General features: G+C 34.5%; 1 protein-coding gene and 1 long non-coding RNA gene across 2 annotated transcripts in view; one reads left to right on the top strand and one right to left on the bottom strand.

Annotated features, from left to right (window-relative positions):
• f8 (coagulation factor VIII, procoagulant component) overlaps positions 1 to 16,295 on the top strand; it is a 28,288-nt gene that overhangs the window by 8,143 nt on the left and 3,850 nt on the right. The window contains exons 9-23 of the mRNA XM_039654923.2: positions 1,443 to 1,530; positions 1,824 to 2,041; positions 3,992 to 4,142; positions 4,273 to 4,482; positions 7,404 to 8,463; positions 9,149 to 9,314; positions 10,571 to 10,813; positions 11,093 to 11,321; positions 12,883 to 13,065; positions 13,531 to 13,647; positions 13,768 to 13,839; positions 14,019 to 14,104; positions 14,874 to 15,029; positions 15,713 to 15,857; positions 16,082 to 16,227. Of these exons, the coding sequence (XP_039510857.2) occupies positions 1,443 to 1,530; positions 1,824 to 2,041; positions 3,992 to 4,142; positions 4,273 to 4,482; positions 7,404 to 8,463; positions 9,149 to 9,314; positions 10,571 to 10,813; positions 11,093 to 11,321; positions 12,883 to 13,065; positions 13,531 to 13,647; positions 13,768 to 13,839; positions 14,019 to 14,104; positions 14,874 to 15,029; positions 15,713 to 15,857; positions 16,082 to 16,227 (3,270 nt within the window). The remainder of the gene's footprint in view (positions 1 to 1,442; positions 1,531 to 1,823; positions 2,042 to 3,991; positions 4,143 to 4,272; positions 4,483 to 7,403; positions 8,464 to 9,148; positions 9,315 to 10,570; positions 10,814 to 11,092; positions 11,322 to 12,882; positions 13,066 to 13,530; positions 13,648 to 13,767; positions 13,840 to 14,018; positions 14,105 to 14,873; positions 15,030 to 15,712; positions 15,858 to 16,081; positions 16,228 to 16,295) is intronic.
• The window catches only part of LOC148977609 (uncharacterized), a 31,850-nt gene continuing 15,906 nt past the window's right edge, over positions 352 to 16,295 (bottom strand). The window contains exons 3-4 of the long non-coding RNA XR_016169758.1: positions 1,880 to 2,020; positions 352 to 1,040 (exon numbers count right to left, since the gene is read on the bottom strand). This is a non-coding gene — a long non-coding RNA (uncharacterized LOC148977609). The remainder of the gene's footprint in view (positions 1,041 to 1,879; positions 2,021 to 16,295) is intronic.

Here is a 16,295-nt window from a genome sequence, read left to right as displayed (position 1 = left end):
TTTGAGCTTATAAAATGTAAACTTTTTTATATGAGCCTTCGCGTCAGGTTCCTAATCATATGGAAGCTTGTTTCCGCCACAGAATGAAAAATAAAAAAGCTAATTGCGACTTCTCACAATTCGGACTTTTTTTTTCCTCACAATCGAAATTCTGTCTTTATTACTCATAATTGCGAGATATAAAGTCAGAATTGATTGATATAAAGTCGCAATTGGGGTTATTTAGTGTTTAGCAATGTTGTTGATCTGTGTTGTACTACTTTCATGTTATCACTGTGAAGCTGCTTTGATACAATCTGTATTGTGAAAAGCGCTATATAAATAAATGTGACTTGACTTGACTTGAATTGTGTGTTGTAAAGCCAGAATTGTGAGATATAAACTATTCTGAGGGTCTTTTTTTCCCTTAGAATTGGCCTGATAACTCGCAACTGCGATTTACGAGAAAAGAAGTCAGAATTTCGACATTTAAACTCGCAATTATGTGTTATAAAGTCAGAATTGCGAGATGTAAACTGGCAATTGTGAGATAAAAAGTCTAATTTCTGTCTCTTTCTCGCAATTCCAACATTATTTCTCATAATTGCGACTTTATATCTCGCAATTGCGACTTTATTTCTCACAATTCTGATTTCAAATCTCGCAATTGTGAGATAAAAAGTCACAATTATTATTATTTTTTTTTTTCAACGCTGGTTTTTACTGGTATTTGGGGCTTTGTTTGGCTAACGAAGCCAGAAGCGATCCGTGCATGAAGTAAATGTATTAGAAAACATAATATTTTGTAGTTAAGTATTTATTAATCATAAAGTAACCAGAGTGGGAAATTATTTTCAGGTGGGAAAATACAAAAATACGCATGAATACGAAAAAATTGTTTCCCGAATATTTTGTCATAACAGTAGAGCATGGCACTAGCAATACAAGGTCTCCAAGGGAAAGCAAGAAAATGAATGCAATGTAAGTCACTTGCGTATAAGCGTCGGTCAAATGAATAAATGTAAATCTCTTCAGCTTTATGTTGTTCCAAACCTGTATTTCTTTCATGGAGCACAAAAAGAGAAAGAGTATGTTGGTTACTCTTTTGCACTTCAATTCATATTCATTCATAATTATCATAAAATTGTGAATCTTTTCTTCTATATTGAGACACATTTGTGTGAACAAATGATTCCAATTCAATTCAATGCGGACTCTAAAGTGTTAAAATTACTGTTAAAAATTTTAATTTGGGTTACACTTCATTTTAAGGTGATGTGGTTAGATTGAACTTAAAATGTGGCTACATTGAAACTCAAATAAGTACTGAGTAAAATTAAATAACTACATGTACTTTCTATAAACTTACGGTTTTGGTTTAGTTTCTCAAGTACATGTTGTAACCCTAAAATAAAGTGTTTGTAAAGCTTTCTGAAATACACTCTTTTGTATATCTCTATTAGATTGTTTTTAAAAATAAGGCCAGTCGACCATTCAACATTTATCCAAATGGCCTGACCAGTGTTCAGCCTTTGAAGACAACAAACAAAGGTACGAGACATTCTTACAATTTAGTTTTCATATTTTCCATTTATATATAGTTTTAAATTTTAATAAAATTTTTTTATTTTTAAATATGTTTTATACATTTATTTTGCCTTATATAGATATTTTGCCTCGACAATTAAAATATGTTTGCATTTTATTTCAGTTAATGTTTATTTTATTTCAACGAACAAATCAAAACTATTTTTTGTTAAAGAGAATTACTCTGGTGTCAAATAGAGCTGATTTAAATGACTTTTGATGGTATTAACACATTTTTCTCTGTTTGTGGATTGAAGATAACAAGGTGGATCTTCGTTCTTTGGCCGTTCCACCAGGTGAGATAATGACGTACCTCTGGAAGCTGACCGCAGAAGACGGACCCACAGATGCCGACCCACGATGCCTCACGCGCTTATACCAGAGTATGGTGGATCCCTTTCGGGACGTGGCGTCTGGGTTGGTGGGACCGCTCATCATTTGCAAATCCCTATCTCTGGACAAAAGAGGCAGAGTGGTGAGAAGAAACCCTGATCTAGATCGAAATTATCTCAACACAGGCTCATTTGAAACACGGGCCTTCATTTCTGCTAAATTATGTTGCGTCGGGGGTGTAACGAGACCCTCATGTCACGATTCGATGCATATCACGATACTGAACTCACAATACCATATTATTGCGATACTTTTAGACATATTATAAAAGGTTAACTAAAAATGTACTGTTGGTTAAAATCCTAAATTTGGTTTTGCATTGTGGCCTTGGAAACTCAATATAATAGAGACACCAGAATAACAATATTCATGATTCTGAAGATATTATTTTAGACGAATATGTGCTCTGTCACTGACTAGATATATTTAAAATAATGTCGGACACTTTTTACTGGTAACATCAAACATTCGGCATTATCTGGGCCCACAAATATTTCCCCATGGCTTTATTATACATTATAATCAACATAGTAGTTTAATGTAGTACTGACACTAAAACTCAGATTTTTTTTTTCTCACATAAGTATTCATTTTTAAGTGAACTATACACAATACTGTCACTATCCACGATACATATTGATGCATTTTTATATTGCGATATCTTGTGACGTGATTTACTGTCACACACCTAGTTGCCTGTTTTCACTTTTAAAGTGAAATGTTGTGAATGTGATTGAGTGACGCTAAAAGTGCATTCTGTTTTATCCAAAACAGATAAATGCGAATGTGGCAAAATTTTATTACGTTGGTTGTTTTGTGTAGAGCCCGACCGATAAAGGATTTTGAAGGCCGATACCGATACAAATATTTGTTGGTTTTAAAATCCGATATTCCGATATATCGGCCGATATATATATTTTTTTCAGAAACACGCAACAAAACATTAACAGATTTCCCTAACATTAGTTATTTATGAGTTTTAATATAAATGTAGGATGTGTGGCGTGTTATACACAAGTGTTGCCAACAGGGATGGTGTAGAGTGCCCTCTGGTGGACAAACTATACAACTCCAACACTCATGACATGGTTGAAGCATGTTTCGTCCGTTTTTATTTTATTTTTGAAATATTAATTTATCGGCCATTATAAATTCTGATACCGATAGTTTGGAAAATGCCTAATATCGGCCGATAATATCGGCCTGCCGATATATCGGTCTGGCTCTAGTTTTGTGTATAAATGGCGATAAAAGTTAATGCTCTATCGCTTTTGAAAATAACGTACCACCCTCACTAAACCAAACCGATAATGTTAACAAAAGCCAACTTGATAAAAAAAATCTGAAGCAACCAGGCCCGTTTATCTTCAACTAGTCTTTGAGCTCTTTTATTCTGACTCGTTTCACAAGTGCGAAGCTGAAACGAGTTTAGTACAGGTGAAACTGAAATAAGTTCATTTATTTCGGCAATTCAACTTAAAAGGTGAAATTAATATATTTTATAGACTCATTACATGCAAAATGAGATATTTCAAGCCTTTGTTATATTTTTGATGATTATGTCAAATTCGAAAAGGTTTTCATAAGCTGTAATCCATAATCATCAAAATTATAACAAATATAAAGGCTTGAAATATCTCACTTTGCATGTAATGAGTCTATATAATATATTAGTTTCACCTTTTAAGTTGAATTACTGAAATAAATGAACTTTTTTATGATATTCTAATTTTTTCGAGTTTCACCTGTGTCAGAAAAGCATGTGATGCAAACGTGAAAATGTATTGCTTTACAAATCAAAAAAGTCTTTTGAGGCCATAACAGTTTTGAGCAAGAAACCATGAAAAAATAAATCGTAGTTAGATGATCCGACCCTGTTATCATAACTTGTGTGAGAAAGAATAAAACTTACTGTTTTACGAGTGTTAATTTCAGCCTAAATTGGTTTATCACACGGATTATTAAATTATTATTAATAAATACAAACTATAAGTAGACGGATGGCAGGTTAATGCTCCTGATGTTTTCACAGGTAACTTCAGATAAAGAGAAGAAGCTCCTGTTTACGGTGTTTGATGAAAACAGAAGCTGGTACTTTGAGGAAAACATTAAAAGGAACATTGAAGATCCAACTCGGATTAATCGCAATGATCCCGGTTTCTACGATTCAAATGTCATGCACAGTGGGTGTTATTTAGTCTCTAGATGTGCAACATGGGATTATCTAATAATCCAATCTAATTATCTAATAACATTGGATGTTTGTATTGTTATACCAAACTGGATTAACCTTCGTTTTTAATTGTGTTTCAGCGGTTAACGGTTTCATGTTCAACCACCTACAATTCAACATGTGTGTTGGCGACGTGATACTCTGGCATGTGGCGAGCGTTGGCATGCAAAGCAACTTTCTGTCAGTTTACTTCACAGGAAATACGTTCGAGAAGGATAAAACATACGGCACTGTCCTCACACTCTTCCCAATGACTGGAGACACAGTGACCACTGAAGCGGAGATGCTAGGTAAGGGTCAGAGGTCAAGGTTTACTGTATTTTTTATTACATTTAATTATTCCAAACTTTTGACTAGTATATAAATTAAAAAAAAAAAAACTTTAACCATTAACGCTAGGGCTGGGCGGTATATCGAGTTTGTACGATGTATCGATATTTTTTTTGAAACGACATGGAATGAGGCAATACCGTTTATATCGATACAGTAGTTTGATATGAGCACATCTGAAAAATAGCGGAGGTTGCAGTGTGAGCTGCTGCAGTGAAAGTAGCTACATAGTAGTACAATTTGTCCTAAACATGACACAAGCTTATATTAATTGCTTCAAAATAACTAATAAGATATAGTTAAGAAGTTTAAAGCAGCTTGTCCTGTCAGATGCTCTGAAAGATAAATACTTGCACTGTTTAATGCGTTTGAGATGTGGTGCTTTCCTCAGTGCTCAACTTACATTTCACAGGTATATTCTCCATCTGTAAATGTTAGAAAGTAAAACAAATATGTCCATTTCACAACAAATATGTCCATGTCAAAAGAGGACGAGCTTCTGCAAGTGAATCTCCGCTAAAATTCATGCTTCCTTGAACGAGCGCCGCCGCGTATGCGTGTCAAACAGCACAATTACAATAGTACTACGTACTATAATACGCAATAATTCTGACTAAAATAAACATATTGCTAAAATATTTGTTGTTGGAGAAAATAAATGTGCCATATGTGGAATTTTAATATACTTGTCATTATAATGGAGTAATCAAATGCAGGCTAATATAATTAGTTTGTGCTTTTGTTTTTGTTTTTATTTTCATTTTTAGTTTAGCCTTTAGTCAATTTAAAAACAAAAGCTTTTTGCACATAATATATTGCATTTAGAATATATTATATTTGTTTCCATATCCTTCAATATCAACATTGTTTGTAGGATATCATTGGGCAGAATGTGAAATATATAGGCTATATATTTTTTGCACATAATATATTTATTTTTTGCACATAATATATTAGGCAGAATGTGAAATATATAGGCTATATATTTTTTGCACATAATATATTTATTTTTTGCACATAATATATTAGGCAGAATGTGAAATATATAGGCTATATATTTTTTGCACATAATATATTGGGCAGAATGTGAAATATATAGGCTATATATTTTTTGCACATAATATATTTATTTTTTGCACATAATATATTTATTTTTTGCACATAATATATTAGGCAGAATGTGAAATATATAGGCTATATAGTTTTTGCACATAATATATTTATTTTTTGCACATAATATATTAGGCAGAATGTGAAATATATAGGCTATATATTTTTTGCACATAATATATTTATTTTTTGCACATAATATATTAGGCAGAATGTGAAATATATAGGCTATATATTTTTTGCACATAATATATTGGGCAGAATGTGAAAGATATAGGCTATATATTTTTTGCACATAATATATTTATTTTTTGCACATAATATATTTATTTTTTGCACATAATATATTAGGCAGAATGTGAAATATATAGGCTATTTATTTTTTGCACATAATATATTAGGCAGAATGTGAAATATATAGGCTATTTATTTTTTGCACATAATATATTGGGCAGAATGTGAAATATATAGGCTATATATTTTTTGCACATAATATATTGGGCAGAATGTGAAATATATAGGCTATTTATTTTTTGCACATAATATATTGGGCAGAATGTGAAATATATAGGCTATTTATTTTTTGCACATAATATATTGGGCAGAATGTGAAATATATAGGCTATATAGTTTTTGCACATAATATATTTATTTTTTACACATAATATATTTGGCAGAATGTGAAATATATAGGCTATTTATTTTTTGCACATAATATATTAGGCAGAATGTGAAATATATAGGCTATTTATTTTTTACACATAATATATTGGGCAGAATGTGAAATATATAGGCTATTTATTTTTTACACATAATATATTTGGCAGAATGTGAAATATATAGGCTATTTATTTTTTACACATAATATATTTGGCAGAATGTGAAATATATAGGCTATTTATTTTTTGCACATAATATATTGGGCAGAATGTGAAATATATAGGCTATATAGTTTTTGCACATAATATATTTATTTTTTACACATAATATATTTGGCAGAATGTGAAATATATAGGCTATATATTTTTTGCACATAATATATTTATTTTTTACACATAATATATTTGGCAGAATGTGAAATATATAGGCTATTTATTTTTTGCACATAATATATTTGGCAGAATGTGAAATATATAGGCTATTTATTTTTTACACATAATATATTGGGCAGAATGTGAAATATATAGGCTATTTATTTTTTGCACATAATATATTGGGCAGAATGTGAAATATATAGGCTATATATTTTTTGCACATAATATATTGGGCAGAATGTGAAATATATAGGCTATTTATTTTTTGCACATAATATATTAGGCAGAATGTGAAATATATAGGCTATATAGTTTTTGCACATAATATATTTATTTTTTGCACATAATATATTTGGCAGAATGTGAAATATATAGGCTATATATTTTTTGCACATAATATATATTGCACATAGAATATATTATATTTGTTTCCATATCCTTCAATATCAACATTGTTAGTAGGATGTCATTGGGCAGAATGTGAAATATATAGGCTATATATATATTTTTTTTTAAATATAAAGATTTTCTTTAGCGTAGAAAACGTAGAAAGTACCGAGATATATATCGTATATCGTCATTTAACCAAAAAATACCGAGATATGATTTTTTGGCCATATCGCCCAGCCCTAATTAACTCTGACTAAAACTTTAACTAAAATTGATCAATAATAAGCATTCATTATTAGAACCAGTTTTGATTTCATGTTTATTCGTCTGAATTTTAATGCTTGTAGGTGAATGGGAGGTCAGCGCATTTGACCCCTCTCTGAAAAAGCGAGGCATGAGCGTTCGCTACACGGTTGTTAGCTGTGAAAGAGTGCTTCCTTTGGTGGACAACGAAGACTACGATGATGACTTCATTGAGTACTTCCCGATTCCACGAGGAACAATGGAAAACAACAGCACTATCGCTATACGTGTTTGCCGAAACAGGACTGTGACAGAGTCTGCGACTGGACGAGTAAACATGAGCCGAGCTTCAGACAATGAGAGACAAAACAGAACCCGTGTATGCGAGATAAGATATGTTCCGGTAAAGCGGGAAAAAGATCTGGAAGGGTTATCGCAGGGTGGGATTCCACAGGATATTTTGGATCAACTGGAAGAGGACATGGGTGGAAATTCTTTGGGACGTCAGAAAAGGTCTTACAGAAGTACACCAAATGAGATTGACCCCCCGGTCATATTGAGTTCCTCAGAAAATAGAGAATTAACAAGAGAACATCGAAATGTGAACGTTGCAAACATTCACAACAAAACACGTCCAAGTGGTCAAACAACAAATGACCTGTTTAGAAAATTCCTTCTCAAAGACGCAAACTTGCCGACTAACCTCAATCCACTTCTGAACGACTCAAAGGAGGTCGAATCGGAGAAAGTGAGGAATCGACGGGAGCTGTGGAGCGTCAGCAAAGACAAAAAAGTGGATGTGAAAGTTCACAGCAACAATGAAGTTCTAGAAGAATCTGGAAGTTCTGGTCTAAAGAAGGACAAGATGGAGGAAAGTTTGAATCCATTTAACTATAATTACAAAGATTTAAAGACGTTCAAAGCAGATTTGGATCCGGTTTTGGGACCGATGTCTAATTCGTCAGATAATCAGACATATGGCAGGAAATCATCGTCGAGTGACTATGATGATTATAGCGATGAGGGAAGCGTTGAAGTTCATCACGTTGAAGATAATGTCGGCATTAGGTCGACAGAGTCGAGGTTTCGTAGTTACTACATCGCGGCAGAGGAAATCTTCTGGGATTATGGGATTAATAAACCAGCTCAGCTCATCAAACCAAGGTAACAGTACATATATACACACAACCACACTTTTGATCATTTTAGCAGACAATAATTTCAGTTTGGAAATATACAAACAAGCCTTAAGAGACAAAAACATGAAACAATTTATTAACTAGACCAATAGTGTGTGTTGTACATTATTGTTTTGTATTGCATAAAACACATTTATGGTATCAGATTGGATCAAATCCATTTTGATTCAATCTGAGCGGAGTGTTAAATGAACATTGAAGCAATGTTAAAGTAAATAATTGAGTGATAATTAAGCACCTAACAAGCAGAATCACTGAAGGAGAAAACCGTAATTTTAAGTCACCATTATGGTGATCAGTGTTCACTTTATTTGGGCTCTTGACCCTTAAATCATTAACTTTATATTTTGTTTGGCTGCTGTACATGAGTTATAATAACCAGATGAATAAATAGAAAATGCGACACCATCAGGTGTCTTCAGTAATACTCAATCATCACTCAATTAATCAATTATCTCATTAACTTTAACACTGCTAACACTCTGCTAAGAGTTGATATAATTCACACTTTCAGTGTTAATTTAACTCTGGGGATTTTGCTGCTGCAATGCACTTTTAGATGGCGATATTACTTGCTTTTCATGTGAAGCCAATGCAGTCTTAAGGATTTGTTCAATTCTACTTGCACTAAATGTGTGATGTGTCCACAGGGAGATGCGAAGGGGAATGAGAAAATATTTTCCCGCCTATAGAAAGGTGGTTTTCAGAGCCTATCAGGACAGAGATTTCAACCATCCAATCAAACGAGGAGAACTGGACGAGTACCTCGGCATTATGGGTCCTGTGTTGAAGATGGAAATCAATGATGTTCTTACTGTAAGTTTCTTCATGAAAAGGAGGCACTAACAGCAATACATTGCTTTCTTAAAGTCTAGCCTTACCATTAGAAATCCACAAAATCTAGTATTTTCAATAGAAATACACGCAAGTGAAGACACTCAAATCTCACCGCACTATTCTATGGAAGCTTGTTTCTGCCACAGAATGAAAAATAAAGTAATTGAGACTTTTCCTCACAATTGCATGTTTACATCTAGCGATTCTGACTTTTTGTCTCAGAATTGTGTGATATAAAGTCATAATTACAAGTAATAAACTCAAATTCAGACTTTTCCTCTCTGAATAGCATGCTTATTTCTCGCAATTCTGATTTTATAACACGCAACTGGGAGATATAAAGTCGCAATTTTTGTTATAAAGTCAGAATTGCGTGATATAAAGTCGCAATTGCGAGAAATAAACTCAAATTCGGACTTTTCGCAATTCTGATTTTATAACACGCAATTGGGAGATGTAAAGTCGCAATTTTTGTTATAAAGTCAGAATTGCGTGATATAAAGTCGCAATTGCGAGAAATAAACTCAAATTCGGACTTTTCGCAATTCTGATTTTATAACACGCAATTGGGAGATATAAAGTCGCAATTTTTGTTATAAAGTCAGAATTGCGTGATATAAAGTCGCAATTGCGAGAAATAAACTCAAATTCGGACTTTTCGCAATTCTGATTTTATAACACGCAATTGGGAGATATAAAGTCGCAATTTTTGTTATAAAGTCAGAATTGCGTGATATAAAGTCGCAATTGTGAGAAATAAACTCAAATTCGGACTTTTCGCAATTCTGATTTTATAACACGCAATTGGGAGATATAAAGTCGCAATTTTTGTTATAAAGTCAGAATTGCGTGATATAAAGTCGCAATTGCGAGAAATAAACTCAAATTCGGACTTTTCGCAATTCTGATTTTATAACGCGCAATTGGGAGATATAAAGTCGCAATTGCGAGAAATAAACTCAAATTCGGACTTCTCAAATTCTGATTTTATAACACGCAATTCTGAATTTATATCATGCAATTCTGAGAAAAAACGCCAGAATTGTGAGATATAAACTCGCAATTGTGAGAAAAAAAGTCGCAATTATCCTTTAAATAATGTTATTCTGTGGAGGAAACAAGCTTCCATAATTCAAAAATGCATCATCACAAAAGTATTTATTAATCAGCAAAGTTTCAGGTAATTTCAGAAAGTTTCAGCCCACTCTAAATTCTTGCATTTCTCTTCCCATAAGGTGGTTTTCAGGAACCTGGCATCCAGGCCGTACTCTTTCCACTTGCATGGGGTGTACGATAAGATGCAGGGGAGTTTCGGCCCTGGATCGGGCCCAGAAGCCTCCAAGGCCGAAGAAGTGCCAGGTGATCCCGTTCCTGCGGGTGAGGAGAGGGTGTACAACTGGAGAATCTCCAAACGACAAGGTCCGACAGAGTCAGAGTTCGACTGCAAGGCCGGGGCCTACTACTCCAACGTCGACATGGTAATTCATTGTGCAACACAGGAATCAAAATAGGTTGCTTTTGTTTAACTTGAGGAATCTTTCATGTCTGAGGCACAAAAGTGCCTTAGAAAAAAATATAATGGATCATTATGAATTCACTTTCCTCCAACAGAAGTGGATAGCACTTGCAACTCCATGGGTTTGAATGCATAAACTGATTAAATCCATTGCTTGAATGCAATGCAAGTTGTTTTGGATAAAAGAATCTGCTAAATGCATAAATGTAAATAACTTTTGTATTCCTCCCGCGTCCACCAGGAGAAGGACATAAACTCTGGTCTAATCGGTCCGATGCTGATATGTCGTCCTGGTACCCTCCGTTCACGCGCAAAGCTTCAACCTGACGTGCCAAACTTCTTCCTTCTCTTCACCACCTTTGATGAACGAAAAAGCTGGTACCTCGACTACAACATCGGGAAGTTTTGCACCCCACCCTGCCAGGCCAAAGTAGACGATCCGTGGTTCGAGATGAGCAACAAGTTTGCAGGTACATTATGCCACAATTTGTGATTGACACTGTTGTGTTTTTACAAGATTACAAGGTTATGGTCATATATATATATGTACACACATTTTTTTATTTGTTGTTTTTCTTTATAATGAAGTTGTTTGTATTTAGTAGATTGTTTAACACACAAAAGAGTGATTATCAGATCACCAAGGCCTCGTCCTGCTCACCACAACACTGATTTAGGGTTTTATTTAGTTGTAATAAACAAAAAAAAAATGTATATAATTTTATCCGATTAATCGATTACGGTAATCGAAAAAATAATCGTCTGATTAATCGATTATCAAAATAATCGTTAGTTGCAGCCCTAATTTCCAGATTCAATCATAAGCTCGTTCTTACACACTAGAGCTCGTTCACATATGCGAAGCCTTCAAAAACGGTGCTTTAAATATCTTGACAAACCCAAAGCTGTAAATGTCATTTGTATGTTTTCTAAATAAAAGACACGGGTTGCATTGAATGTAAGCACAAGATACGGATGTATTGAGTCCACATGTCATGCAAACAAGAAACTGCTTCTAACTACAGGAGATCTGTCGCTCACACACACACACAACTCTGCGATGCTGTTTGCGAAAGTTCGTTGGAATGATGGTTTCGGGAACATCAACTCGTTGAACTATGCTGATAACGACGGAACGTGCGGCCATAGTTGGCTAACGATGCTTTCGGGAAACGCACCCCTGATCTGTTCACATACAAATGGATCCATGTGTTTATGCTTGTCATTGTGTAATTCAGTTGTTAAATAGCCTTTTCTTTAGTACAAGAACAGTTTAACAGGCTACATGTACCCAGTTTTTCTAAACATAAAGAAACATTATGGTAGAGCCCGACCGATAAAGGATTTTGAAGGCCGATGCCGATACAAATATTTGTTGGTTTTAAAATCCGATATATCGGCCGATATTTTTATTGCCGATACCGATACAAATATTTGTTGGTTTTAAAATCCGATATATCGGCCGATATTTTTATTTTTATTTTAGAAACGCGCAACAAAATATTAACAGATTTCCCTAACATTAGTTATTTGTAGTTAATTATGAGTTTTAACTAAAATAATATGATAATGCATAACTGGTTCTCTCTGCCCGACTCTGGCTGGATCAGCAGGTTGCAGGATGTGTGGCGCGTTATACACGAGTGTAGAGCGCCATCTGGTGGACAAACTATACAACTCCAAGACTCATGACATGGTTGAAGCGTGATTCGTCCGTTTTTATTTTATTTTTTAAATATTCATTTATCGGCCGTTATAACTGCCGATACCGATATTTTAGAAAATGCCTATTTAGAAATGCCGATATATCGGTCTGGCTCTACATTATGGTGATGCATTGATTTAAGGTGACATGTGCATTGACATTTATGAATTTTGCACATGCATTGCTTTCAGGCTATACATTTGATTACTTCATGCATTCCTTGCGAATCGAACCCATAACCTTGGAATTGCTAGTGACATGCTTTCCTAAACTGTAATAATAGCCACAATATAATATTGTGTGTTGTGTTTTATTGGCACTTGTAGCTATTAACGGCTACGTGTCAGAAACGCTTCCTGGCCTGATAGTTGAACAGTACCAGACGACTCGCTGGCATCTTCTCAACGTTGGGGGTCAAGGCGAGTTTCACGCTGTACACTTCCACGGACTGCCATTCAGAGTCGGAAAAGATCAGGATCACCGCATGGGAATTTTCAATCTCTATCCCGGTAAACTATACACAAACCCTTCATGCCTGTTAGTATGTTAGGATTACAATTAATTAAGCATAATTTGGGCAATCTCACAGCATAGACCGTTCAAAAGTTTGGAATAATCAAGATTTTTTAATGTTTTTGTTTCTGAAATAAGTCTTTTCTGCTCACCAAGGCTGTATTTATTCATTTTAAAATACAGTAAAATCAGTAATATTGTGAAATAGTATTATAGTATCTGTTTTCTATGTGAATATATTGTAAAATGTAATTTACTCCTGTGATCAAAGCTGAATTTTCAGCATCATTACTCCAGTCTTCAGTGTCACATGATCCTTCAGATCACTCTAATATGATGATTTGCTGCTCAAGAAACATTTCTTGATTTTTATCAATGCTGAAAACAGCTTCATATCTTTGTGGAATCTGCGATACACCCTTTCTCTCTATAAATATAATTTTTTCTGTGTCGCTCGGCAGGTGTTTTTGGGACGGTGGAGATGAGGCCAGCTATCGTGGGCACCTGGTTAATAGAGTGCACTATAGGGGAACATCAGCTGGCCGGCATGAGAGCCAAGATGCTGGTCTACAACCCACGTAAGAGCTTTTCTCGATAGGAGATTGTCGAGAATCGTTCTCGTTATCCTGTTTCTGCAGTCGTGTTGTGAATCACTAAATAGTTCGAGGCACCCCAAACTGATTGATTTTGTTCAACAGGATGCATTCAGCCATTAGGAATAAAGCTAGGGTGGATTAACAACAACCAAATAACAGCCTCGGATCACTATGGTAAGAAAATGCAACATAAAACCCACAAAATAATACTATGACGAAAGTATTCAAATGTCTGCATTTGGTCACCCCATAAAATTGGTGCAAGTCCCATAGACATTCAGCTCTTTTGACTTGGGCCATAAAATGTAGTATTTTAATACAATTTTTTTATTGAAATGCCATTTCTCTTAAAGGTGTTTGGAAGCCCGATTTAGCCAGACTTGAGTTATCTGGATCGGTTAATGCCTGGATGGGCAGAGGCACAGACTCCTGGCTCCAGGTAAAAGAAACACAGATAACATGCTGTGCTTTGGCTTATTTGTCAGGAAAACATGGTATGATTTATTTGTGGCTCATATCACAGACAATAGTGACTCTTTGCACCACAATCAGTCAGTCATTCTTGACACATTTTTCTTTTATTCTCAGCAAGACAAAGTGGGAAATAGTTTTGAAATACTATAAATAGGTTTGCACAGTAGATTGTATTTAACTTTTGATCCAATAGTGTTTGGAAGAGAAAGAGAGAAAGTGTGTAGGATACACAACAATTGACTATTTTTAGCAGGATTGCAAAACTTGGAAATATTTCCTGGAAGTAAATGGAAATTAATTCAATCTTAGCCTAATTTTAAAATAATGGAAGCTTGTTTCTGCCATAGAATAAAAAATAAAAAGGTAATTGAGACTTTTTATCTTCCAATTTTTAATTTTTATCTCACAATTGCGTGATATAACGTCGTAATTTTGTAATTTTGTGATGTAAAGTCGGAATTGCGAGATAAAAATAAAAATACTTTTTTCCACGATTGCAAGTTTAAATCGCAATTCTGACTTCATATCTTGCAATTCAAAGATAAAATGTCAGAATTGCAAGATAAAAAGTCTTTTAAAATGTTTTATTCTGTTGCGGAAACAAGCTTCCATAGAAAATAACTGAAATGTCTGTAGTGAAGCATTTATTCAATCACGTGTAATTGTTCTAGTAATCATACACAACCACCCAACCCTTCATATCTCTCCTGTTTATCTTTGTATGTGTGTTTTAGGTGGATTTGTTAAAGCCCATGCTCCTCCATGGTATTCAAACTCAGGGTGCAAAGATGGGTTTTAGTGAGTATTTCACCATTATGTACACCATCAGTTACAGCACTGACCTGGAGAACTGGACCATCTACAGAGGAAACAGCAGCAAGTCATCTTACGTCAGTACCAGCATCTGAATTTAAAGAGGGCATATTGCACGCTTTGTTTTGTAGCACTGTATTTTTTCTGAAAATTGCATTAAATTAAGTCCCAGTTGTGTGTTATAAAGTCAGAATTGCGTGAAATAAAGTCACAATTTTGTGTTATAAAGTAAGAATTGCATGATATTAAGTCCCAGTTCCCAGTTGTGTGTCGCAATTATCTTTTAAAATGTTTTATTCTGTTGGCAAAAAATATATTTCAAAACTTTTGTTTGCTCACAAAACATTTGCATTCTCACAAGAAACTGCGTTCGCTTGCAAATACAAAATCACACATTTTATTTTTTTTTAATAAATTTCACATATTATATAGGAATCTTATTTGATCTTCTAGAAAGTTCCTAGTTTATCCATATCACATATTTGTGGATAATCATTATATTTTAAGAGCTATTTTTAGAAAATAATTCCGGCTGGCCACTTCAAACACAAAACCTCCCTAAATCTCCCACCCTTTAAACTTCACAGTCTTAAAAAAAAATGCATGATGAAACTCACAACAACATATTTTTTCCAGTGAAACTGCGTTGCTCTGATTTCAAAAGAAGCACTTCCCTGATTATAAATTATTCTATTTTTACTGTATATCTTTCCTACTTTCAGTATTATTCACATCTGTTTTCTCGCTTATTTGATATCAGACCTTCATTGGAAACATGGACGGTTCAGGAACAAAAGAGAACTTATTTTCTCCACCCATCGTGGGTCGCTACATCAGGATTCAGCCACTGACCTTCCAGAAGCTTCCCACACTGAGGATTGAACTACTGGGATGTGACCTCAATAGTGAGAGAACACACACACACAAAATGCACCAACTAGAAAACAAGTGACTTGTAAGATAGTCATTACTGGTACCACTTTACAATAAGGTTAATTAGTTAACTAATAATGAACTGCACTTAAACAGAATTTGTTCATCTTTGTTAATGTTAATTTCAACATTAGCTGTTTAACATTCCTCAGGCTGTTGTGTGATGTTTGTGTGTGTGTTTGTGTGTGTTCCTCAGGCTGTTGTATGCCGTTGGGAATGGAGCGCACGATTCCTAGCACTAGCATCAGCGCCTCCTCGTTCTTAAACAAGTGGTTACTTTCCTGGAGTCCCGACCTCGCTCGACTCCACAAGGAGGGACGAGCAAATGCATGGAGACCCAAGGTATCTATCTATCTATCTATCTATCTATCTATCTATCTATCTATCTATCTATCTATCTATCTATCTAT

The sequence above is a fragment of the Pimephales promelas genome, chromosome 9 (assembly GCF_988280905.1).
Source record: "Pimephales promelas chromosome 9, fPimPro1.hap1.1, whole genome shotgun sequence".
NCBI classification, from domain to species: Eukaryota; Metazoa; Chordata; class Actinopteri; order Cypriniformes; family Leuciscidae; genus Pimephales; species Pimephales promelas.
This window is presented reverse-complemented; position numbering and strand designations above follow the sequence as displayed.